We start from the raw sequence: 27,841 nt of genomic DNA on the forward strand, positions 1-27,841 counted from the left end.
AGGGACTTACTATAATTTTTATGTTAATGTCACAGCTGTTGGATCTCCAAAAAAAAACATAACCCTTAAGCCCTTAAAGAACTCCACTTAAGGCCGAGATACACACCAAGAGATATCGCTTTCTCGCTCTTACTTATGGGTGCGTCGTACAATGACCTTGGTGCGGTGCGATGGTGTGTAACGCTTTTACGTACCGAGTCACATACGATTTCTAGTAAAATTACATACATTGCGGCATTCGATCGATTGATTAAATTCGTTGTATCTACTTAGTCGGCAATGTATAAAAAATCGTATGCAATTTGTTCTGAGTATTTATTGCATGGTCTATATTGATGTACCGTCCCGTCCCAAATTCGTCCTTTTATGGTACCCTGTCCAAATATAATTAATATACTTTTGGTAGTTTACATAAGGTTTAAAATTGAACGATACCTTTTGATTGGCATTGTCTTGGAAATGGTTTTATTTTCTTTAAGGTGTTTTCGTCGCTGTGACAAACTGACAGCATATATTTATTTTCTCTTTATTCGAGTTACAAATACAAATCAGGAAATTGAAATAACAAATAAAATAGTCAGAAAATGTGCTTGAATTTTCTCCTGTTTAACAAAGAAAATAAAATGGTTTTATGTCTTGTTCTATACGTGTTATTAAGTAGTGCTATGTAATTCTTATTATGAGTAACTTAAACTTATTGATTGATTCTTTAAAACATAATAATATCTTATTAGTGTGACTAAAAACAAGTTATAATGTGGACGTGGGTAGTGATGAGTTCAGTGCCCTTGTGGTTAATGTCGGCATGGTACTTTCCAATACTTTGGAGCCCTCTTTACCTTTTACTGTTGACTATTTTTCTGGTAGTTTTGGTGTTTGCACTGACGTTATGGGGGCACATCTCTCTGTCTTCGCCTCACCAGCCTTCGATTTTTCTGATGGATAAAGTAGAAAAAGAGTTGAGGCAATTGGAGGAAACTTTGAAGGTATGATGATTGTACCTCTATTCAAAACATTATAATTACCGTAAAACGCGGGAATCAGAAATCGCGGGGTGAACTAATTTAAAAATTAAAGTTAAAATTAAAATTAAGGTTCTTATATTTAAAAACATACATCTCCAAAATTAGTTTTTCTAATACATATATTATATAGTAGACTATTTATACTTTAGATTGATACCAAAAGAACTTAATAAAACCGCCTAAATATTAGATTTTTCTGACTGTAAAGTAAGTCCTCGCCGAGGTAAGAAATGAAGCCTGTCTGAACTTTGTACTAGCGGTAAATGTAGATATTTACCACTTTTTTTTTTTGCATACCTACATTCAGAAATAGACTATCCACAATTTATCCAGATAGATGTGATGTATTTAAAATTAATTAAAAGTGCTTTAAACTTAGATCATACATATTTTTTTAAATTTAAAAAATTACATTACCTCACCAGGATGACCTAACCACCTGGCCGCATGCTGTTAAAAAGAGTCACCTACCAGTCATCTTTGGCCGCACGGTTGACAGCCAGTTACAGCAACTGATTGACTATGTTCTTAGAGACTTTGTTACTCGCTGGCTGAAAGAGTTTGCCTATAGACCGGAGCCTGTGGTAGACAAATTCAAGGAACATATATGGGGAGCAATTAAAAATCTACATGAAAGATTGTTACGGGTAGATGCTGAAAAGCTATTGGCCAATGATATGGTCTTGAAAATTACTCAGCATTTTGAGCGTATTAGGATTGCCCAGAGCTGTGCGTAAGTATCTAATTATTTAACATATATATTTTTTCCCTCTTCCTTCATTCCTGCTACATACAGGAATATTTTTTTTATTCCTTTATTTTCTTGGCTAATTACAGTAATTACATTTATTTTAAGGAAACTAAATTATATACATATAGCAAAACTGATTATAGTCGTTACTGACTAATGGAAGTTCAAACCAGAACAAAAAAAAGGAAACTAAATGGCATAGTTAGCTTCCATAAATTCAAATATTTTTTATTTTTATTTTTCATACAAAATAATAAAAAGCTAAATCTACTGCTATTGTAAAACTGCCATTTTAATTAACTCTACATGTTTATTAACAATTTACAATATGAAAGATAGAATAGAATAGAATAAAACTTTATTTTATATAATTTAAGTTACAGAATTATGGCCCGCCAAGTGCAAGCAGTATTATTTTACATATATGTCTTTGGTATCAAAAAGATCTGATGTAAAGGAGATCATATATATGAAAGATATATGTATGTTATGTTATTAACAATTTGCCCTTAAAACAGGTTAGAGCTAAACCAGGCACCAGTATTCGCTCTAGCACCTCACTTGATGTCCTGTGAGACTGAGCTACACTACCTCCGCCAGACCAGTGAGCTGATTATCATGTTCCTCATGCCGCGAAGCTACTCTTTGTCTCCGGTATCTCACTTCATGAGAGAAGTGCTGGCTTGCAAAGGTAAACCTAAGTAAATATAAGTTTTTGCCAAAAATATAATTTGGAGAAAAGGTGCCACCCCTGCATAGAAGTTAAAAACCCCAAACACAATTAGGTTTTGTTGTTACATCACTGAGTTCCTACGGCCACCTCCTGTCTCCATCATCTGATCAGCTCGATGGTACTATAATATTGCATTGTCTCCTGACTTACTTATGTGTGCAAATTTTCGGCTCAATCGGAAATCGGGAAGTGGGTCAAATTTAGCTTTCAAGACCCACACTAACTAACTAACAAACTTACATACTTACTAACAGAGCAAGTTCAATCAAACCTTGTAAAAAATAGGAAAATGTTTTATTTTTAACTTTAATCACTTATAAGCTGCTCCAATAGCATGGACATTAACGCTGGCGTTCCGCAAGGCTCTGTGCTATCCCCAACGCTGTTTTTGCTGCACATCAATGACATGTTGTCTATCGACGACATTCATTGCTATGCAGACGACAGTACTGGGGATGCCTATTACGCAGGCCGTGCCAACATCCCTCGTTCCGTGGTGCTAGAGAGTCGTGAAAAGCTTGTGTCGGATATTGAGGGCACTCTATCCAGAGTTTCGGTGTGGGGCCGGGACAATTTAGTGCGATTCAACCCCACCAAGACACAAGTTTGCGCGTTTACCGCTAAGAAAACCCCATTTACTGTGGTCCCATAGTTCGAAGGCACAGCCCTTACCATGTCAGGGAGTATTGGGATCCTCGGTGTCGACATCTCCAGTGACGTCCAATTCCGTAGCCACCTGGAAGGGAAGGCTGATCTGGCATCCAAAAAACTCGGTGTGCTCAATAAAGCACGGCGATACTTTACTCCGGGGCAAAGACTGCTGCTATATAAATCGCAAGTCAGACCCCATATGGAGTACTGCTGTCACCTTTGGGCAGGAGCACCTGGATGCCAGCTTGGACCCTTCGACTCAGTCCAAAGGCGCGCTGTACGAATCGTCGACGATCCCAAACTCACAAGCGGTATCGAACCTTTAAGTCTAAGGAGAGACTTCGCCTCCTTGTGTGTGTTCTACCGCTTGTACAATGGGCTGTGCTCTGAAGAATTGTTTGACATGATGCCAACGGCCGCTTTCTATCACCGCACCGCTCGCCATCGGCAGGGTGTTCATCCTCACACCCTAGCACCTAAATGGTCGCGTACTGTGCGGTTTAAGAGGAATTTCCTCCCGCGTACGCTTCGGCTGTGGAATGAGCTCCCTGCCGAGGTTTTCCCGAGGGGCTACAGTATGGGGTTCTTCAAAAAAGGAGTGTACAGGTTTTTAAAGGGTCGGCAACGCGCGTGTAATATCTCTGGTGTTGCAGGCGTTCATAGGCTACGGTAACTGCTTACCATCAGGCGGGCCGTATGCTTGATTGCCACCGACGTGGTATAAAAAAAAAAAAAAAACCCATTTAGCAGTCTCAACTTTTCTAGCCGAAAACATTTTTTTTTGGTCCCATACAAGCTTTTGATCCTGGATAGGAATGGGATCTATTGGCACCAAAAAAAACTGTATGTTTTTTCCAAAATCTGTAAACGCCAACCAGACCACCCCAATGCCCAAACATTTACCTAAGAGCTTTGTTTTTTAGGGTTCCGTACCTAAAGGGTAAAAACGGGACCCTATTACTAAGACTCCGCTGTCCGTCTGTCCGTCCGTCTGTCTGTCACCAGGCTGTATCTCATGAACTGTGATAGCTAGACAGTTGAAATTTTCACAGATGATGTAATTCTGTTGCCGCTATAACAACAAATACTAAAAACAGAATAATATAAATATTTAAATGGGGCTCCCATACAACAAACGTGATTTTTTTCGCTGTTTTTTTCCGTAATGGCACGGAACCCTTCGTGCGCGAGTCCGACTCGCACTTGGCCGGTTTTTTTTTTGCGCTTACTGCATCAAGGTTGTTTATTACGCTTACTGCTTGGCTATCAGTGGTATCGTATGAAATTTTCCTTTTGGCACAAATACACCATCGCTATTGGCTATCTGAAATTTCTGTTGCTGTTTGGAGTCACCTACCATTATAACAACCCATATATTGCTAAGCAACCCATGTACAACTATTCAATGCATTGTATTAAATAATATTACCTAACGTAACATAACCTTGGTTTGAATTAAATAACAGAAATGTATATAACGAATCTCCCACTATAATGTTCGCAAGATTTATTAACTCATGAAGCTCGCGTGCGTGTGCAGTGTAGTGTAGGTATCTAAGTCTTCCGCCTATCGTACGTTTGTACTTATATAAGTACTTATGTGGGTGGACATGGTTATCATGGCAACAAGTCACACTAAAAAGCTGATTCACTCATGTAAACCTTACAGCCCAAACAACTTCATGCATTTTGACATGTAGTCTTATATTTGTTTCAATTACGGCCTAGTTTTACAATGGCCGGTGTGCTTAAGAAAATTTATTGTATCCCTACTTGTTTGTATTAAGTATACTTTAACCTTGAATATTTCATCTTTCAGTGTTCCAACCGGCCATAGATTTGATCACAGAGCCTGACGTCATAAACCAAAAGATCATCCAATACCTCGAAGCTCAAAAGGAAGTGAACGCCATGCATGTCCGGACCCACGAATACGCTAAAACATTTGAGGACTACATACGACTAATAAGCAGTTGTGATAACGTCGACCAGTTGAAGCGGTTACGGTTAGTAAGCAATTGAATCAATCACTGTTTCATTATGTACTAGATAATTATGTTAAGAAATTGGTCAAGGTAAATAGTAACCGATTGTGAAAGAGATGTAAATTAAAAAGAAAAAAAATAAACTGGTTGGCGCCGTACAGGCCACGTTTTGTGGTAAATTCGTGACAACCAGAACAGCATAATGTACAAGGCGTTAATTCGACATCAACTTTAGCCGTAAAACTTGAGGACCGATTTTTTTAAGTCTCTATACCTCTTTTACTATTAATTGGAACAGCCAAGGTCCTCCTGAATATTTGGATAGGTATACGCATTTATTGTCAAGGTGTTAGAGTGCATGGTTAGATATTTTTGGACACCTTTACAGATAAAACAATCACGGTTTTAAAGCTTTAGTCACCCACTTGAAGGGTATGTCTTGGAGGATATCTTGTGCAAATAGGCCGCTAAACTATCTGACACGATTTTATTTGTAGCGACATGAGAGCGTGTAATAATATTTTGTGCGCTTTGCCGTGCTTGATATTATTGCAGGTGACTGTACCCGTTACATTAAAATGGTCATGTTTTCATTTTAATTTACAACTCAATTTCTTGTAGATACGACATAGTTACCCAAATAATGCAAGCAACCACCCTTCAAAACATGAAAAGAGCTAAAGGCGTAGATGTGGACGCAGAAAAAGCAGGGCAGCAGAACGTAAGCCGGCAGCAGATCGCAGACGCCAAGAAACTGGAGAGATACATCACGCAGCTCAGTATAGCTAAACTTGAGTGCGAGGAGCATCTCAAGAGCTTGGGCTGGGATGGGGCCTTCCCTGCGGTAAATGAGTCTGATAACAAGGTAAGAAAGTAAAGATTTTCTTGAATTGATATTACTTATACCAACAGCACACGCCATATTAAGCTTACTGTGAGACTAGGTTGATTTGCGTAAAATTGTCTCATAATATGTATCAGTCCACCTGGACCTAAATGTGCAGGTAAGGTCAACCGGATAAATGCGTCTTTTGAAGATATTTTCGAAACGCGACATATTATAACTATTATAGTCGTCTGCAATAAAAGTTCAATGACCACACTTCGAACAGAGAGGGTTGCAATAGTTCTAAAATGTTCCGTTTAGAAGAAATCTTTAAAAGACGCATTTACCTCAAGTAACGGATTTACTCCGGTTGACCTTAGGTACCTATAACATATTGCTACAACCGTTCGCCCCTGATGAACAGAATATACCTACGCAATGCGACCAAATTAAAAACAAGTTTGAACATTGCTGACAACATACTTACCAAAAACAACCTACGTAATTTAGACGGGGTTTTTTGTTCCCCGCCTAGCTGTGGTGGAGGAGTTTTGACGTGTCAATTAGCACATTCAGGCAAACATTCGAAGAGAGACTGACAAGGACCAACGGAAATGGCTTCCTGCTACTCCTATTGAAAGTTCCATAAGACCATCCCCTTCAGACTTCAGATTGTCATGCTTTTAGATCTGGACTTGTATTATGTGACATAATTTCAGTGTCTACCCCTCCACAAAGTATTAGAAAGCGTGACCGGCCGCCGCTACCTGTCGATGTTCCTGGAGACGATGTGCTCGCAAGGCCTGGTCGGGTTCTGGATGGGCGTGGAGGAGCTGCGGCACAGCCCGCGCAGCAGCTGGCATCAGCTCGGCGCCGAGATCTTCTACACGTACATCCGGTCGCCCACGGCGGAGATCAAGGTCGACAAGGTAAAGGCTAGCTTGCTTTCAATAACGGACCAGTTAACCTTTCTCCATAAATATACCCCGCTCCCGGTTTTGAATATTACCCAACATTACCCGTTATAATTTTTTTTTGTTGAATTTCAATATTTAACGCTGTCAAACCGTGCACAATACCCGTGGGGTCATTTTTGATATCTAGTCAGGCTTCTATAGTTATATTAGTTTGTTAGTAAAGGAGCAAATCCAATAGTTTAGTGTACGGTATCCGGCGATAAATATTCCACATCGGTCTTTGGAAAGAGACTCGGCTAATTTCGGCTTCGTAGAGCATATTGTCACACACTATCTACATGACGTTTGTCATGAGATGTCATATTTTAAGTTTACATGTCATTCACTGCCTAGTTTGTTCCTAGGCCACGCACCCTGGCAGTGAATGCGTTAAGTCCATAAAGTGCATTATTAATTTGATATGAAACGATACTTAATAAATATAATGATTGTTGGACGATCGCCAGTGCCACAACCAATTGTCTCTTGCCAAAGAGTGATGTGCAACATTTATCGCCTGGTACTGTACAATCAGCAACACTCGTTAACTGTCCATCGGTGGACCTTATGCCTTTTGTAATAAGGTTTACGAACTATCAGTTAACAGTGTGGGCGATTATTAGTAACTACCTATATCTAACAAAACTTCCGTGAGACATAGACATATTAAATATATTAATAATATATTAGTCTGCGCCGGTCCGTCACCGTCGACGCAAGCTCCTGATGACGCTCCTCGGTACGGAGTGAAACATGTCGAGCGTTTTCGACTTAAAACACGTGAGTGACCCGTTATTAATATATTTAACTACCTATATCCGTTCATTTTAAAAATTCTTCAGCCGAGCGAGCAGCGAGCCGTAACTTTTGACTGGCACTGACATCTGAATCGCTTATATTGCTAAAATTTTAAATTGCAATTACGAAACTGTTTATGTAGCTAAGTGTTTTTTTTATGATATCGACATGACAGGATACGAGAAAACGAATGGAGGCATTCCTACTCGGGGATAAAGGGCCGGAAGTATTTTACGAAGTGCAAGACACCGTAGTCGACACAATACATCAGAAGTACTACTCGTCGTTTATGCTGAGTGAGCAGTACAAAGCACTTATGATCGAGCTGGCGAACGAGGAGGCTAATAAAGGTATATTTTGTGGGTACACTACATAATTCCGAAAAATGTTTTGCCGAATTTTATTATTCCGATTTTTAAATGCTCGACCCATCAAAATTCCGACTGTCGTAATTACGAATGATGAAAATCACGAAGATTTATATTTCCGAAAAGCCGAAAAGCCGAATTTTGTAAATTTCGAACCCCATAGTTCCGATTATAACCGATTATGGCCGAGAACCCTAAGAACCTGCCTCCTAAATACTGCTGCTAAAATGTTAGGTTATGTGTCAAACGCTAATAAAATCTGTCATATTTGTTTACATTATTTGCAAGTTCTATTGACGACGACTTTATACTGTCGTTCATTTTAGAAATAATCGCGGAAAGGTCTCCAATAGAAGACCGGCAGCTGTCCAACGAGTCCGTGTCGTCCGCGGAGAGCGTCGCGGGCGCGCTGCACCTCACCGACCACTCCACGTACGCGAGGCGGAAGCTCGACCAGCTGCAGGAGAGGCATAACAATAAAACACAGGTCAATACTGACACTGAGTGTCGTAAACGCTATACTCATTCAACCCTTTGACCCCTTAACACACAGACGAACAGTTTATACTTTAAAATTAAGTTTCGTTGATTGTATTAGATGTGTAGTCTAAAACAAATTGGTGGTTTGAATTTGACGGCTAATGTTGATGGCTCTGTACGATCGTTTATACGCTAACTCTGACTGTCACAAGTTGACTTTTGACAATAGGGAATATTTCGCGAAACTGCGTAGGAGGCGCTACTACCACAATCTGAGGGTCTATCGCGAAACAAGAAAATCGAAATTTCGTTATCAAACATCTAGAGGCAGATAGCGAAATTTCGGATTCGCGTTTCCCGGTAGGTCCTTTGTAAACAAACCGCCTTGATGCATCAATGTCATATCTTATTACCTCTGAAAACTTGTCAAAAAACTGTTGAAGGCACAGTATGTATAAGTTACTCTATTGTTTACTAAAGGGGTTAGTGCTGATCTCTGGTGGCAGAACATTGTAGTTATCTCAAAACATATGGTGCCGTATTCAGCCTTTCAAACTTGAGGCCACAATTTTTTCTTAGACTTTACTTGAAACTTTTATACCTCTTCTCTCGGTCTTGTGTAAATTTGTTTAAGGATTGCCTTCCAAATGTCGTCGGACATGGAAAAAGGAGCTCATGTATGCTTTTCCATTTCGCCACACCATGTCCATTTCAGGCATTAGCGGCTCTCCGCGCATCATTGAAGCCGGAGTCGCGCGCGCTGGCCATGCTGGAGAGCGAGGTGGAGCGGCTCGCGGAGCAGCAGCTGCGGCTGGAGTCGCACCTGGCGCGCACCGACACCTGGGCCGAGCATCTGGGCACGTGGCGGGCCACTGTGCAGACTGCTGAGGTAATACTACATTATTGAAGCCGGAGTCGCGCGCGCTGGCCATGCTGGAGAGCGAGGTGAAGCGGCTCGCGGAGCAGCAGCTGCGGCTGGAGTCGCACCTGGCGCGCACCGACACCTGGGCCGAGCATCTGGGCACGTGGCGGGCCACTGTGCAGACTGCTGAGGTAATACTACATTATTGAAGCCGGAGTCGCGCGCGCTGGCCATGCTGGAGAGCGAGGTGAAGCGGCTCGCGGAGCAGCAGCTGCGGCTGGAGTCGCACCTGGCGCGCACCGACACCTGGGCCGAGCATCTGGGCACGTGGCGGGCCACTGTGCAGACTGCTGAGGTAATACTACATTATTGAAGCCGGAGTCGCGCGCGCTGGCCATGCTGGAGAGCGAGGTGGAGTGGCTCGCGGAGCAGCAGCTGCGGCTGGAGTCGCACCTGGCGCGCACCGACACCTGGGCCGAGCATCTGGGCACGTGGCGGGCCACTGTGCAGACTGCTGAGGTAATACTACATTATTGAAGCCGGAGTCGCGCGCGCTGGCCATGCTGGAGAGCGAGGTGGAGCGGCTCGCGGAGCAGCAGCTGCGGCTGGAGTCGCACCTGGCGCGCACCGACACCTGGGCCGAGCATCTGGGCACGTGGCGGGCCACTGTGCAGACTGCTGAGGTAATACTACATTATTGAAGCCGGAGTCGCGCGCGCTGGCCATGCTGGAGAGCGAGGTGGAGTGGCTCGCGGAGCAGCAGCTGCGGCTGGAGTCGCACCTGGCGCGCACCGACACCTGGGCCGAGCATCTGGGCACGTGGCGGGCCACTGTGCAGACTGCTGAGGTTTTATTTATTTATTCATTTATTTATTTATGCTGAGGTAATACTACATTATTGAAGCCGGAGTCGCGCGCGCTGGCCATGCTGGAGAGCGAGGTGGAGCGGATAAATCGATCTAGTCTCTGTGTCTAATCACACAGTGAGTTCAATAAGGCTGTGGGGACGACGATATACACGGTGGCTAAAAAATAAGTGCATTCCCGTTGCCAGTGAGGTTTTGGGATTATACCAAGCAACTTTTACCGACCATGTAATCGCGAAAAAAAAAATTAAAAACCTCCCTGGCGACAGGAATGCACTTATTTTTTAGCCATCCTGTATATAATATGAATAATATCGATACGGACAAGTTCTACACCGCAGTTACAGATAATTATACATAAATACTTGTATCACTTATATGTATAATGTATACCTTACATAGAAAACATCCATGATTCAGGGAACAAATATATGTGACAAACACACATAAAAGTGCTCTTACCAGGATTCGAATCCGGAATCTTCAGCTTCGACTAGGCTAGGAGGCGGGTGAATGATATTGAACCGAGCGAACGCGGAGCGTCTCCGATTCAGCTTGGGCAAAAATTATTTAGTACCTACTTTTTTTCTTCGCACGTGTGATGAAAGTTTTGTGTGCGGGGTGTATTAAACTCGAATCTTAAAGGGCCTCTGCACACCGCGCAGCGGGTTTCTATTCTACTGACACTCCTCTAACGATGAAATTTACAGGGTTGATAAAAATCACGATTTTTATAAAAAAATCATAATAATCCGATTAATTTGATTTAAATCGGATTTATTTGATTAAAATCAGATTTTTTTGATTTTTTCATTTTCTTGCTTTTTTTCATCGAAATAAACCCACACAGCATCTTTTTTTCTTCCAGACATCTTTTTGTTGTATTCACTCTTTCACTAGTCAACTACGAATGACCGGGCGAAAAGCGAAATGCGTCTCGTGTTTTAGTTTCGGGGAATCCTGGAACTGTTTCAGTACCATGCGTCTCGTATTATAGTTTCGGGGTTTCCCCGAAACTGTTACGCTATGACTCGCTTGCACATGTGTGCGTGCCGTAGTGGTCCGGGGAATTCTCTAAACAATTTTGGGCCGATTTGGTTGTAGTAAAAATTTAATGATTTAAATCAATGATTTTTTTTGAAAAAATCCCTTGATTAAAATCACGATTTAATCACTGATTTAAATCATATCAACCCTGGAAATTTACTACATGGGGGTTTTCGGGGGCGAAAACTCGATCTAGCTAGGTCTTATCTTTAGGAAAACGCGCATTTTTGAGTTTTTTTATGTTTTCCGAGCTATTTATATTTATTTTCGAGTTTTTATATATTTTATATGCGACGAAGTCTGTAGCTGATTGTGAGTTTGTGTTCACCTGACGAAGCCTGCGTTGCGAATATAAAATTATGGTCCCTGAATAAATCTCAATATATTAAGTCCAAAGTCCAACATAGTTATGGTTGAGTTGAGTTTGTAGATCAAACAACGTTAGTTATTTTAATTGTATTCTTATTACATTTAAACCGATTTAACATAATTAACTTTCGTTATTTTTAGATCTTGGACGAAAACAAGCCCCCGCAGTTCGTGATAGTAGTACACATGGCCGAACAGGAAACTACATCAAACGAAGACGAGAGGCCTGAGCAAATCTCTACGGGCTGGGTTATATTGAGAACCCTCAACGATTTCCAGGTATATAAGTAGTAGTAAGTACTACACCAGCTCGTAAAGACTCTCTTTAAAATTCAAACTGATAAGAAAGTTGCCTTTTTTCCACAAGATTGGCGAAGTAATCTTATGCTTATTTTGAGTTGTTTTCTCATGTTGGCTAGTGATGATTTTAAATGAAAGATAATCAATAACGTTCATTTGAATTTATGTTTCACTCGGGAGCAAAGTTTGTTTAACCCTCGTGTCTTTAACCTCGTGAGTCTAAATGTATATTAAAATTTGCGTATTCATTGCAATCTAATTTGAACCTTTCATTAAACAAATAAAGTAGCATTTCTTTTGTTTCACTGCGTTGTAAAACAAACGAAATTCGTTCCAATTTACTTACAGAACAAGGTTAAAATTAAAACTTTCTATGGTGGGTCTCACGAGGTTAAACCCTTGCACCTGCAACGATGTTTAATTTTGGAATCAGTCGCTTGCTTTGATATCAATATTAGCAAGAGGGGTTAAACAACAACTTTTCCCCTTTGTAAAACCAATTACTATTTAATACAATGTTAGTAAAATCATGGTCGAATAAAACAAGAAGACAAAGGTTACAATATAAAATTAACCTTAATACATTCTAATAAGGTTTACTATTATGTGTTTTATAACAAAGTCGTGGTGGTCAAACAAAAGCCATAAAATAAGCAGTTATAACAGTGTGGTCGATAATACCCATGCTCAGTAAAAATGCATGTTTGGTGGGTACTAAAGTTAAATACCCCTAGATGTAACTGCATGACATGACGATACAAGTGTCAAGAAAAAGTTAATCCACCCAGTAATTAAGTATCTTGTTAGATATAATAGATGTCTATTTGTAAAAAGAGTAGTAGTGTTCAAACCCCGCCGTATTTCATTCAAATATAATTATGGAATCTTTATAGCTCGAAAACATTGGGGTGCTTGACAACAACGAACAAAATATTTTTTGTACTATAATATGTGCAGTGAATATAAATCCGTAGAAACATAACGTGGTGAAACATTTAGCTAGTAAAAACCACAAAGAAAAGGAAGACTGTTTCTCTTCAAATTTAGACTTTCTTTTAAAAAATAAACCAGGTTTACAAGTAAAAGACAACAAATTTTACTGTATTTCATGTAATATTTACATTCTACCAAAAAAAAAACATGACATTGATCTTCATTTGGCTACAGTGACAACCCTGACATACAACTGCTACAGATTTGCTATTTCGAGGGGCATGCTTATTATTCAGTTAACGTAGTATTATTCAAAGTTTTTTTTTTTTCAGGATCTACATCGAAAATTAAGGCCTATGTGTTCTGAATTAAAAAACTTGGAACTACCTTCGAATTCTTTTAAGTTTCTGTTTGGTAAAAATGATAGAAATTCCTTAGATAAAGCAAAGAACCTCATTCAAAAGTATTTAGAAGTAAGTATTTGCAGGTTAATCAGACTATTTAATATAAGATTTAATTCTAGGAAAGAACTTCTCCAACATGTTTTAAGTCGCCAACCTTAAGAATTTCAGGGGCTGTATGTATAGCCCGATCCGTTTCGAGCATGAGAGGTCTGCCCAGCAGTGAACATAATATACAGGTAGGGTTTGCAATCCGGATCTGAAATGTATGAAATTATCCGGATCTGTATCCGGATCCGCGGATCTTCCCATACATTTCAGATCCGTCGTGCAAACCCTATATACAGGCGTAGGACGACAACAATAAGTGCTTCATGGATTGAACTATATGCCTGCAATCTTATTTAGTTTTCAATGCAAATGGTATATTGAATGCTGTGGTCAGGTGACAGACTTAAAATTGTTCGTTCCAAATAAGGTTAATGCAGCGTTACTTTAGATAAACCATTTAAGACTAAAATAAATCGTTACAGAGATATAGGATCGCTTTTTAGCGATAAGACCACCCATTCTAAAACAAATCTCTACGCTTAAGATTTGTAACTTGTACTGTGTTTCTTTAAATTAGGTCAGGACGAGGCTTGTGCGGATTACGTTCTTTAAATTTGAAGTGTGCAATATTTATGTCATATGTATGTGAGTTTGTAACGATACTCAATATTCATAATTTTCTTTGCTTTTTCGAAAATTTTATATTTTTTGATAAAAGGACCATTAAAACTTACACGAACTTACTTTCTTCTGCCACTTTTAATAAATGATTATCTACAGTTTGTTTTAGAAGACGACAGACTGAACCAAAGTGAACCTTTATATACATTCCTCAACGCAACCAGCGAATATATGAGACAGGGAGACAATCCAAAGAAAAACAAATTCTCATTTTCTACATTATTTAAAAGGTACGTCACGTAATAAAGCTAATTGTATACCATTTAAGGTAGGTAATCAACACTCTTACAATAACTTTACTTATAACTAACAATGTAATAAAATCTTGCAATTCGATTTTAACCTACCTCTAATAGCCGTATCGATTTGAAACATTGCATGTGTGTAAGAAATGACAATATAATGATTTGGGATACCAATGATAATCAAGCTGGTCTGATGATGGAGCCAGAAGATAGATAGTGGAAGTCTTCGGTAGCTACTATTACTAGCTACCGAAGACTTCCACTATTACTACAGTATGTTTGTAAACATTTCTTTTTCGTTTTTGCACAATTATATTGAATGGTACTGAATGGCAGGATAAGTTATGCTTTTAACTTTAAAAAAAAGGTAAATGGGGAAATTGTTTTTGACATTTTTTGATGTGAAGGCTCGATTTAAGTAATACTTAAATAAGTAATTATTTTACCTTATTTCCTCGCATGTTTGGAGAAAAGCACTGTAATTATATGCTTCGGCAGGAATAGCAATTCGTGGATTCGTCTTCTTTCACTCGAAAATCGAAACTCATCCACGAATTGCCCTTTCCCGACCTCTGCAATAATGTACTATTTTTCTCAGTTTATTATTGACGTTCTTATTATAGTACAAGCAGCGAAGCAACGAATAGATCATCGACAGATCGCGAGGCGTTCACGCATTTGTCGGCAGATGAAGATGAAATATCGCTTTATCTGGACGGAAATGGCACGGACCCCGCGAGTAAGAACATGGCTAATGCTATGCGAGGTATATTTTACACGTATATGCAGTTAGTTTTAATCGCACTGTACGTAATATCATAGATTTAATTCTGCCGCGCTTAGCATAACAGCAGTAACTAATTTTGAAAACTCTTTCAACGTATACGACCCATAGGAAACTATAGATGCTGGATAGGAATGGAATCGATTGAACTAAAAAATAGCATGTGAAAAATAGAAATTTTCATTTTCATACAAATTGTATGGGAAAAAGTTTTCCTCGATTTGTAGCCGAAAAAAATTTTTTGGTCCCATACAAGCTTTTGATCCTGCTGGATCGGAATGGGATCGATTGGCACCAAAAAAAAAGTTTCTCAAACAATAACTTGTATGTTATTTTTAAAATCTGTAAACGCCAATATTCATTAATTTGAAATCGAGGGAAGGTCTTCTAAGACCGTTTTCGCGTAGCAGCATGGGATCTGGTAGCTGCCCTCCCTCACTGACTCTATAAGAAAATCCAACCTGTATAGCTCCATTTACAACAGTGATGCGCTGTGAGTCATAATTAGGTATAACACTTAACCCTTTATAAGGCATAAGGGTGTCAAAAATTACATATTCAAAATGGAACCCTGTCTTTTTGTTAATACGTTCAAACAAAGATAGATATAACTCCGTAATAGATGGATACAGTCTAAGGAAAAAACGTGCCTCGAAAATCAAGAAAATTTGATTCTCGTTCAGAGGGCGCTACTAGCTTTGGCCTACTGTCGTATAGATGGCGTTGACGGTTTCGTTTGTTATTTAACAATTTTAACGCATATCAGTGAAAGAACATGGGTCAAAATCATAAAAATAATTTATGCAAATAAAAAAAAATCATTTATCCATATTTAAATACATTTTATCGTATTTTTATAAATCTTCATTTTTAGTTTGAAAGTGTGTCGACAGATGGCAGTGAATTTACTGGGGTTACAAAATTTACTATGACAGTACCGCTCTAGTATAAGTTACTCTATGGTTCAAATAATGGTGGGAAATATATTTCCTCTGCCTTATAAAGGGTAATTGAATGTCCATCATATCAAGACGTTTTAAGTGCCTTCGCTGTCTTGCGCGGGTGCACGCCCGCGGGTAGCATCGTGGGATTTGTGAGTGAAATCCGTCGCACGCGTCCGCACCAGTTAGCAACGCTACTATTTTTCATTAACCCGCTCAAATTGTAATTATTTTTGTGATAAATTTTTGAATGCTGAAATTCCGGCCAGACATGTAAAGAACTGAATTTGTACATATTTACATCTTATATGTAACTCGTGTTTTATCAAATAAACGATTATCTTATCTTATCTTATCAAGTCGGCGAAGGGCCTTCAAATTCAACGGACATTTAATTAATGTAGATAACTTTTTCAGGTACCGGTCCATTGGGCGAAGAACGCGACAGTATAGCGGAGCCTTTGTACGCGCTACTGAGCGAAGTGTTTGACATGCGAGGTGTATTCCGATGGCTCAGAAAAACTCTAGTCACTTTCGTACAAATCACTTATGGGAGAACTATTAATAGGTAGGCTTTTAGTAAATAATCAGCGAGAGCTTAAAACACTGATTTAAACTTCTTTTCTCATACGAATTTTACTCATTATTATTAACAACGACGGGACTTATCGCGTAAAATTAAGTTTTAAATTTAACTCCGACGTTTCGAGGACGGCGTTGTCCCCGTGGTCTCGGAGAAGACTGGCTAAAGTTGAGTTGACATCAACATCTCAACAGGCGCGCGAGTTTTTCGAACTACCCGCACTTGGTCTTGTTTATTAACTTGAACGTTTTGCGATGTTTGTTTTTGCAACCTGCCATATTTGTTTTCGCTTACATTTACTAATGACTGGGTTCGATACGGATGAGATCTTAAAACCTTCGTCTTGATTGAAATTTAAATGTTTTTTGATTTCAATGGTTTTTTCGGAGGTAAATTTAAAACTTAATTTCATGCGATTAAGTCCCGTCGTTGTGAATAATAGAGAGCTTAAGACGCTGTAAAAATGATCTCAAAAACCTTGCATTTTTACTTAAAATTTTAAAATCATGCCGTATGCTGGATTGACGTGGTATAAAAACGATATTGAATGGAAACTAGGTACCTATTAAGTCATTTGATCTATTCTTTACTTTAAATCGATTATATCTAATCGGTTATCGGAATTCAATTTTAAATACATTTAATCCGGCTACGATTTTCATGAGATATCTCCTCTTTCAACGACGGTTAAAAATATCACCCGCATCATAAAAACGAAACTAAACATACAATACAAACATACTCATAAAAAAATATTTTTCACTAAAAAGCGATGACATCCCCCATTTACGAGTACAGTCAATAACAACGAACTTTCAACACTTGACAATAGTATTGTTAACGAACTTTGGTTTTAGGCAAATAAAGGAGACGGTAATGTGGGTGTTTTCCGAGCAAATGCTGCATTACTACATCAGCGTAGTGCTGAAGTCGTGGTGGCCGGGCGGCGTGCTCAGCGAGCCAGGCAACAGGAATATGCGCGACCGAGGTACGTTCATAATAACTAAATATAAACCATCCATAGTACTTGAAAGCCACCAATATAAACTATACTGGGACGGGACAATTATGACAGATAAAACTATTCACTTCAATAGACCCGACATCACATTATTTGATAAAGGTAATAAAACCATATATATTATTGATATAGCCGTCCCAAATACACATAACCTCCAATCAACAGTTAATGACAAATTAACGAAATATCAAGACTTGGCCACAGAACCATAGTACATAATAGTACCTATAATAATTTCCACAACAGGAGTAATCCTAGTCTTAAGCAATAGCCTAAAAACCCTACTGATCCCCACTCACGTTATAGGAACACTACAAAAAGCCACAATATTAAAACATGCCGTATAACCAGGAAGTTTTTGAGTTTTGACCTCATCTACTATATCCGACACACTGTAATATTTGCAAATATTTATTATACCTTGACCATGGCCCGTATAATAAACAAACCTCCCTTGAAAAAGCTGAAATATGAAACAAAAAATCAAAATAATAATAGTTTCTCCAATATGCTCGGAAATGTTCACCGAATTGAAGAATAAATGGTATGGGAATTCCCATTATCAAAGATAGATATAACTCCGTAATAGATGGATACAGTCTAACGAAAAAACGTGCCTCGAAAATCACGAAAATTTGATTTTCGATCAGATGGCGCCACTACCTTTGGCCTACTCTCGTATAGAGGGCGTTGACGGTTTCGTTTGTTATTTAACAATTTTAATGCAAATCAGTGAAAGAACATGGGTCAAAATAATAAAAATTATTAATGCAAATAAAAAAATCATTTATCCATATTTAAATACATTTTATCGTATTTTTATAAATCTTCATTTTTAGTTTTAAGGTGTGTCGATAGATGGCAGTGAATTTACTGTGGTTACAAAATTTACTATGGCAGGCTTTTGCCATTATGGACAAACTTTCTTCAACAAATTTTCTTCATTATGGACAAACACAAATTAAAAAAACCGGCCAAGTGCGAGTCGGACTCGCGCACGAAGGGTTCCGTACTATTACGGAAAAAAACAGCAAAATCACGTTTGTTGTATGGGAGCCCCTTTTAAATATTTATATTATTCTGTTTTTAGTATTTGTTGTTATAGCGGCAACAGAAATACATCATCTGTGAAAATTTCAACTGTCTAGCTATCACGGTTCTTGAGATACAGCCTGGTGACAGACAGACAGAAGGACGGACAGACGGACAGCGGAGTCTTAGTAATAGGGTCCCGTTTTTACCGTTTGGGTACGGAACCCTAAAAATTAGCTCAGGAGCAGCCTATGGCAGTGGGCGATAAAGGGCTGACATGATGATGATGATGATGAAACAATCGAACTTACGCTCTCATTTCCAGAAATACCTACCATAAAAATGTTACTTGGATAAATTCTATTGAAAGCGTAACTTCGGTTGCATAGCAACGGCTATATTTTAGTGACCCGTAAAGCTAATAGTAATAAACAAAACGACGATGTTACTACCGCTACTCCATACAAATGTACTTCCCTATTTTCCTCTCTGGATATTGACATTGATTATGGACAATATTTTAACACAATTTGATGTATATTATTCTTTTTTTTTATACTACGTCGGTGGCAAACAAGCATACGGCCCGCCTGATGTTAAGCAGTCTCCATAGCCTATGTACGCCTGCAACTCCAGAGGAGTTACATGCGCGTTGCCGAACCTAACACTCCTCTCCCTCGTTGAGCTCTGGCAACCTTACTCACCGGCAGGAACACAACACTATGAGTAGGGTCTAGTGTTATTTGGCTGCGGTTTTCTGTAAGGTGGAGGTACTTCCCCAGTTGGGCTCTGCTCTAGATCTGGAATGACATCCGCTGTCCTGTGCCCTACCACACAAAGCGAGTTGTCATTCACAGTGCCCATACCTCTCTTTTGGACGTAGTTTAAGGACATACCCGGGTCATTCATAGTTATTCTCCTTCGTTTAATTGATATTATTAATAGCCTCTATGGTGTCCCAATGCTGGGCCTTCTTACCTAATTATTTTAGTTTGTTTTTTAATTATTATAAGTGTTAATAGGAGCTTCCTAAAAACACTGATTTAAACTTTCACGATTTTTAGGGTTCCGTACCCAAAGGGTAAAAACGGGACCCTCTTACTAAGACTCCGCTGTCTGTCTCTCTGTCTGTCTGTCTGTCTGTGTCCGTCTGTCACCAGGCTGTATCTCCTAAGGCTGTAACCGTGATAGCTAGACAGTTGAAATTTTCACAGATGATGTATTTATGTTTATTTATTTATTTAATCTTTATTGCACAAAAGAAAATACAATCGTACAAAAGGCGGACTTAATGCTATGAGGCATTCTCTACCAATCAACCTTGCCGCTATAACAACAAATACTAAAAACAGAATAAAATAAATATTTAAGGGGGGCTTCCATACAACAAACGTGATTTTTTGCCGTTTTTTGCATAATGGTACGGAACCCTTCGTGCGCGAGTCCGACTCGCACTTGGCCGGTTTTTACTCATTATTAGTGCGGGTAATTCGAAAAACTCGCGCGGCTAGAAGATGTTGATATCAACTTTAGCCAGTCTTCTCCGAGACCACGGCGACAACGCTGTCCTCGAAACGTCGGAGGTAAATTTAAAACTTATTTTACACGATTAAGTCCCGTCATTGTGAATAGTAATGAGCTTCCAAAAAATTTAGGAATTTGCTTTTCGCTCCAGTCCTTTAATAAAATGAAAGAAAATTAGAAGTCACAAAGGGGCATAGATATGATTAATGTACAATTGTGTAAAAATATCCTATACCTTTAAACAAGTATTCCATAATGTCCAATGTGTTAAGGGGCCTGATTATACCGTCCGCCGGCCCTACCGGTCCGGCGGCGGCGGATATCAGCCTGTCAGTTAGAACAAAAATTAAACAGTTCCGAACGTCGTCGTCGTCGATATCGTCCAGCGGACTGGTAATCAGTGGGCCCCGTGGGCCCCTTCAATGTTAATGTGGATATTGATCCAGAGAGGAAAACGGGGACTACGTTTGTATAGAGAAGTAGTCGTTCAATATCCTCTTAATGCCCTTCACGTATTTACATATTTTATATTGAATTCTTATATTGGGATAAACACGTTAATAGTACAGCGGGTCGGGCGAGACTGGCGTCCCGCGGATAGTTTCTACTACTTGCAATGTACCTATGTAAGTATGTATGTAATGTAACATGTTTGTAAGGGTCAAATCTTGCAAGTTAAATTTGACCCACTTCCCGGTTTCCGATGAAGCTGAAAATTTGCACACATATGTAGGTCGGGTGACAATGCAATATTATGGTATAGTGTTTAGATTTCAAACAGTCCCCTTACGGGTTATCCTTTGTCTATTGTTAAATGAAACCGCACGTTTTAACCGGTTATTGAATTACCACTCTATGAAGATTGCAATAAGGTTTAAAATGAACTAATGGGAAAACATATTCCATAGCTGTGTGGTCTTTGCGGTTACCGAGTGCCGGCAAGTCGAACGCTACTGAACCAGTCTAAAATGTGTCATCGATGTGCGTAACAAAGGCGCGTTATCGGAGAGCGCACTTAGACTGGTTTTTTAGCGTTGGACTACCCCGCGCGCAGGTGCCACATACCATCGAGCTGATCTGATGATGGAGACAGGAGGTGGCCATAGGAACTCTGTGATATAACAACGCAACCTAATTGTGTTTGGGGTTTTTAGAATTGTCTCGATGAGTATTAGTTGTACGTGGAAAGAAAAGTACAGTCAGTGATAAAAGCTTGTACCAAAAATGAATTTTTTGCCAAAAACTTATTGGCTAGTCAGCTCATATCGCGGTGCATGCGTACCTGGATATGAGCTGACATAGCTAGACTGCTCGTATATTAGATGGTTGTCCGGTACAGAGCACACACGCACGATAGCGCTGGAACAGCTGAGCGAGACGGTGGTGGACGCGCTGTCGTCGCTGGTGGGCGCGCACGCGGCCGCGCGCGGCGCGCACAAGCTGTTCCACACGCTGCAGAACACTACGCACAACAAGCAGCTCGCCTACGTAAGTACTCTCATCGCTTCCAACGGGTTACTCGTACGTTTGGGGTTCCGTACTCAACTACGCCATGTCCGTCTGTCTGTCCGCGGCTTTGCTCGGTGGTCGTTAGAGCTAGAAAGCTGCAATTTGACATGGATATATGTCAATTATGCCGACAGTGGTAAAATAAAATCTAAAATAAAATATTTAAGGGGAGGTACCGTGAAAACAAAATACTAGAAATGTGCAGTCAAGCGTGAATCGGACTTAATTACTTAGTTTTTGATCCGACCCCTACGGGTTTTTTAAGACATTTCACGTTTCACATTAAAAAAGTACATTGTTAAAAATTGTGTAATGTACGGAACCCTTGGAACGCGAGTCCGACTCGCACTTGGCCGGTTTTGTTAAGCAATTGGCCTCCCCAAAAAATCGAACGTACACATATAAACATAATATATGTACTCGTATAACTCAAATGAATCGTTATAATTTCTTGATTAGGATGGTGATAACCGCATCACAAAATATAACGTTAACATTAACACGTTCGCGGACGGTAAGTGACGTCATGAGTCATAGGCCAAGGGAAACAAAAGACTACGCGAATGCTATAGCATTCGTGTCCGCGAATGTGTTGAAATTCTGATATATTATGTACACATTGATTGACCTATTATAATCGCTTGTAACGCATACGCAAACGTGTCTCTGATACAGTAAAAGTTTGATATGTTTAGATAGACTTTATTTCTACGTGATAAGGGCTACATAAATGGACGTACACCATACACCATTCACGAAAAATTATATATTTTGCATTATTTAATCATAATAGTATATAATAATTACATACATTATACAAATAAAATTACAAATTATTGCCATCTGAAATTCAGATGGCTGTGCATGGGCAGTACAAGTACAAGAACGGACGTACTGTCTGCGCGCCAATTCCGTGCATTCAGAGGTCGAGGAAGTGGGAGGGTGTGCGCCGCGCCCGTACGTACAAAATAAAACCACTCGGTCATGACGCCCAACATTCCTAACATTCCTCAGCCGTGCACGGAATTCGCGCGCGGGCAGTAGTTACGTTGTCCAGGTTCTTGTGAAAGGCATTTGTCCAGCAGCAAGCTTCTTTTTGGCCTATATAATATGATTCTGCTCATACCTACGTATGTATTATTTTAAACCTCTACTTTTTGTACCTACTGTAATATGTGTTCTGTAATCTGAATAAAATACTTTCTATTCATTTTGACGTGATTACGTCTTATAAATCGATGAACACCGGTAGCATGCACGAAAAAGTGTCACGTTGTGGACAGATCTCTATGGTAACGTTGTGGACAGATCTCCATGGTAACGTTACGGCCTTTTCATCAATGTTTTCTTATGACGTTATCACGCAAAATAAAATTATCGTCCGTAAACCGACTTTACAGACATTTTTTTTTATATAATAAAAAATGAATTAATTTTTTTAATTTTTTTTAAACCAAGGTAAATTTTATGAAGTTTAAATCGGATGTAATAAAAAAAAAACTTTCAATTCCAATACACTGCTCTACTCCTCTACACTTCCATATTTATTTAACAAGGCTGTTCGTTTCTGTCGAGCCTCGAGCTACGCTCTGGATCGAGTATAAGTTTTGCGAGTGTAACTTCTAATCGCTCTAATTTCTTTGCACATCAACAATTTTACAAATTTTCTATTTTCTTTGCTAATTTTAACTACGAAAACTAATAACAGACATAGATATCCTCGTATGTTACTTTAATAGTTGATGCCAAGTTTCATGTTATTTCAGCATGCAGTTTAAAAATCAACTGTATGGAGGTTCTTGTGACTCTTAAGGGGACACTGTGGACAAGAAAATGCTGACGATATTTTTAACAAGTTCTATTATATATATATATATATATATATTCTTCTATAATATATATATTATAGTTATTTTCTTGGATAAACTCTATCTAAACATAACAAATATCACAAATAGTACTAAAACGAGAATATGCCCGATGGGCTTACAGTCGCAAATGTAAACCGCTAGGCCTAATAGAATTACTGCTATTATTATCCGTATGTTGAGCTTAATTTTATCATATGAGTCTATTATTTCGCTGCCAGTGATACAGATTCTAGGTTCAGTAATAGTGTTGGTTTCAAGGTTGGTAATAAATGTTGGTTTTTCGCTTGCGACTTCGATGCTGCTAGAGATCTTTGCTTGCTCTGGGGTTTTATCCAAGTTTGTAATTGTCTGTAAAGAGAAATGAGATTTATTTTATAAATTAAGACGTGTCTCTAATTTTACAAAGAAGGTAAACGTTCTAGTGCTCGACATACTAACAATAGACAACATCCTGTTGTCATTGTCACCTCTAAATACCTACTATATGAAGTAAGTTTAAAGATAGCATATGTATTGGTACAGTGAATGGTATCGCGTGACCCTTTATAATCTTTTACCAAAGATAGATATAACTCCGTAATAGATGGATACAGTCTAAGGAAAAAACATGCCTCGAAAATCCCTAAAATTTGATTCTCGATCAGATGGCGCCACTAGTTTTGGCCTACTCTCGTATAGAGGGAGTTGACGGTTTCATTTGTTATTTAACAATTTTAACGCATATCAGTGAAAGAACATGGGTCAAAGTAATAAAAATAATTAATGCAAATAAAAAAAAAACATTTATCCATATTTAAATACATATTATCGTATTTTTATAAATCTTCATTTTTAGTTTTAAAGTGTGTCGATAGATGGCAGTGAATTTACTGTGGTTACAAAATTTACTATGACACTAACTTGTTATATCCTCTGCTTTTACTTACGCCGTAGTTTAAGTTTTTGATGTCTTCTACTAACAGCAACTTTTCTCCTAGTATTTCTTCTGAAATTAAAGAAATATTAATTACTAGTGGCTGTGACCGCGTAAGATTCGACTAGCCTATTCCCAGGACGAATTACCAAAAAAAGTTAAATAATGTTTGTTATGTGCATTGCCATGGTTTGCTTTCTACAAACCTGCCATGGTTTGCTTTCTACAAACCAAATTATATGCATAAAAATCGATATGTAGAGTAAACTTGCACCAATCTCTCGAACTAACTACTCGTATCGTGAATCGCTGCAAATTATTTAACTGTTACTATTAATAAGTATGATTGACGATACTTACTCCATTGTTGCAATAATAATAAAACAACAAATAGATAATAGTAGGCATGTTACCATTCATAGGATAGGTACTTAAACTGTCTAAGTAACGTTGTTTGTCTGAAAAATATTTAAATACGAATATATATGTATGTAAGAGTTATCGTTCCAAGCAATTCAACATATTGTAAGTATTCCTTCGAAGCGAGACCATTTTTTTTAAATTTATACCTACAGTCCTACATACCTAGGACCTATCGTATCGTGTTATTTGTTTTTTCGTACCTACTGTTGTTTTATCGTTAAAAACGAACAAACCGAAGAATCAACTTACCACTGCTCCGAACACCAATGGTATTTAATTCATCGAGTTCCCCTTTGCGGATGACAATGGTGCTATGGTCCTCGCTGTAGCGGTACATCTCGTCTGCCAGCATTTGCATGCCGGCTTGGCCCTCAGACTTATATCGCCTTTTGATTTGGTTCAGGAAGAGAAACGCCTTTGAACGTTGACATGTCTTCGTGAAAAAACAAGACAAAACATTTGGGGTTGTAATTATATCTAAAACTAAATAAGTAACTGACTATTTGAGAATTTGAATGTCTAGGTCAAATGAATAATTTGGCCGCAATTAAATATGCATTAAAAGTCGCTTACTTTGTCTGTGATGCAGAAATATAAATGTCCATTTTCAGCAATGTAGTTAAACAAGTAAGGTCCATGAAAATATGTACATTTTCCGTTTTGTAGCGAAACCTTTGATAACACCTCATTCGCAATTTCTAAGAAATTTCCCTCACAACACGCAAATCTTGATAAAACAACTTTTTCCAGAGCCACAGCACTGAATAAGATAGGCATTGTTCAAAATCACTTGTTTATCTTAAAACCTAGTTGTTTATACCGGAGAAAATATGAATATCACTTTATTTCAAGATTAGTAAAGCAACTTCAATTTAAATATTTTGTTAATATAAACACAAAACGCAGCTTATATCTTAGACTCATTATAACGCGGAAGCATATCAAATTCTGCCAACGCACTATCGAGGAATTCTCACATCTTAGCAATAGCGTCGAGATATCTGTTCTAAAATTATTTACCTTGTTGGCTCGGTGCTAAAAACGCGCGCTCCACTGAATCTGTCGTTTACTCTGATAAATTGATTCATGCAAGTATCGGGACAGTGATATTTATATCGTTCGCCGCTAAATTTTTTTACTGGATTTTATTTTTAAGATTGTAATTTTTGGTTGATTCTCTGGATAAAATAAAAAAAAGCCTTATTTCATGCAAATAATAAAGTTACACAGTTTTTAAAATATAAGAAAAAATAAAGTCATATATATTGAGTGGTGTATTGTTAATTATGTATATTCTGTTTTTTTTATTCCGTAGACTAAAATGACATTTCATGTAGTACTAAGAAATGTCATGTCTTACACATGAAACGTCATTTTAGTCTACGGAATAAAAAACAGAATATAGGTAGTTTTAGGTTTATTGTTATGCACGAACCCCTACTCAGGTGATGGCTAAAGAAATCAATTTTTCTCTGTCCTGAGCTATCTGTAGCGAGCAGGGCCCAGATCTTTTCTCTGGATAAAAAATGTTATGTATGTTAAAGAACAAAGCCTGCTAAAGTTACATCTCTCCCACCGCAAAAATAAATACGGAAATAAATTTAATGAATACCTAAATACACCACCAGCTACAAAAACCTCGACACGTATTTCGCTTCCGTGGCCTAGTAACTATAGTGGGACAAGTAACTGCAGTGATATTTCACTGTTGTGAATATAAAGTGATACTCCCCACTCCCTTCTTAATGTGCAGTTTGGTCTCAGGCGATGCCGCTTGTCAAGGTTGTTCCTTGGATCATACTAAGCTGACGTCATGCTCAAGCCAAGATATTAACTTCGGGCTAACCCATAAAAAGGGAGGGGCGAAAGTTCGACCGACCTGTCACAGGTCGGAGCCGAACTATCGGTTAAGTTTTATATCATTTCCGTATAAATTAGTGACGAGGAATTATTTTATGAAATAATCGTTTTACCTTTTCATACCAAAAATTTAATTTATATAAATACCTACCTACAAGTACGTATATTTTTTATATTCTAAGAAATGTCACTTAGTTTCAATATACTCGTAGGTCTTGAAATATAGTAGTTATAGTACCTATGTAAGTATTTATTTATGTTCGTTTTGTTTCAGGAACTCTTCGAACTGGTCCTCATGGAGGTGTTTCCAGAGCTAAAACGATACCATACCTAACATCCGAAAGTAAGCGACGCTCAAGACAATATTATATCAAATTTCGTAACCGTACAGGGATTTTACAGACAAAATTAAATTGTCTGATATTTTGCTATTCTCCTAAAACATTCCGATTTACACTATTTTTCACAACAGTGGACTGAAAGAGCTACATTACATTCCTTTTAAATTAGTGTGTACCTACATGTAACAAAAATCTATTCATTCAGTTTCATTGGTAGACAAACTTCGAACCCATGGAGGTTAGAAGTTGGTCCACCAAATTTAAAAAAAAAACATCGCAATGACAATTTGCGAGTTCAGGTTGATCTCACCTTCTTCGTGTTCAGTTTATATACGTGTAATATGTTTAGATCTGTAAAATATATTTCTTATATATATCTATGTGCCAAAGATTGCACTGTGTAAATAGCTTCTTAGTTGTACGGCTTAAGTGTTAACATGTACCTGAGTTTTATATCAAATCAATTTATCTAGACTTTTATCTTTATTGTACTAATGATTATTTCCATCGTTTTCTAGTCTTTGTTGATCTTCTGAACTATAGGCGTAGGTGTTGAAGTGTTGGTATTGTATTAACAATATGTGTAAAGCCTCTTAGTTAGCTTTTGGCTCTGGTTCTGAGGGTGCACCAAGCAATTGTTATATAAATACACAGTCGTTTCATATTAACATATAGGTATACGTACTTTACCTAATTTATAGTAGAATGGGT

The 27,841-nt window shown here is 38.5% G+C and overlaps 2 protein-coding genes across 3 annotated transcripts; one reads left to right on the forward strand and one right to left on the reverse strand.

Moving 5' to 3' along the window:
• Positions 1-531: 531 nt before the first annotated feature.
• On the forward strand, positions 532-27,834 carry LOC134741712 (sorting nexin-25). The gene is made up of 17 exons (XM_063674608.1): positions 532-986; positions 1,451-1,758; positions 2,295-2,467; positions 4,980-5,166; positions 5,767-6,010; positions 6,691-6,900; positions 7,901-8,075; positions 8,420-8,580; positions 9,289-9,462; positions 11,859-11,996; positions 13,283-13,423; positions 14,183-14,313; positions 14,952-15,094; positions 16,471-16,621; positions 17,494-17,624; positions 21,553-21,701; positions 27,064-27,834. Exons 1-17 carry the CDS (start codon positions 756-758, stop codon positions 27,121-27,123), a joined length of 2,907 nt encoding a protein of 968 aa, XP_063530678.1. The 5' UTR covers positions 532-755; the 3' UTR covers positions 27,124-27,834.
• On the reverse strand, positions 23,610-26,095 carry LOC134741700 (vesicle-associated membrane protein 7-like). Of its 2 annotated transcripts, none has more exons than XM_063674579.1 (4): positions 25,503-26,095; positions 25,179-25,362; positions 24,520-24,575; positions 23,610-23,941 (listed from the first exon to the last, which is right to left on the reverse strand). In XM_063674579.1, exons 1-4 carry the CDS (start codon positions 25,704-25,706, stop codon positions 23,651-23,653), a joined length of 735 nt encoding a protein of 244 aa, XP_063530649.1. In that variant the 5' UTR covers positions 25,707-26,095; the 3' UTR covers positions 23,610-23,650. The 2 variants fall into 2 exon arrangements, with proteins under 2 accessions (XP_063530649.1, XP_063530648.1); XM_063674578.1 differs by having other exon boundaries at positions 23,617-23,941; positions 24,520-24,578.
• Positions 27,835-27,841: the final 7 nt, after the last annotated feature.

Source organism: Cydia strobilella, chromosome 5 (genome assembly GCF_947568885.1).
Source record: "Cydia strobilella chromosome 5, ilCydStro3.1, whole genome shotgun sequence".
Taxonomy (NCBI): domain Eukaryota; kingdom Metazoa; phylum Arthropoda; class Insecta; order Lepidoptera; family Tortricidae; genus Cydia; species Cydia strobilella.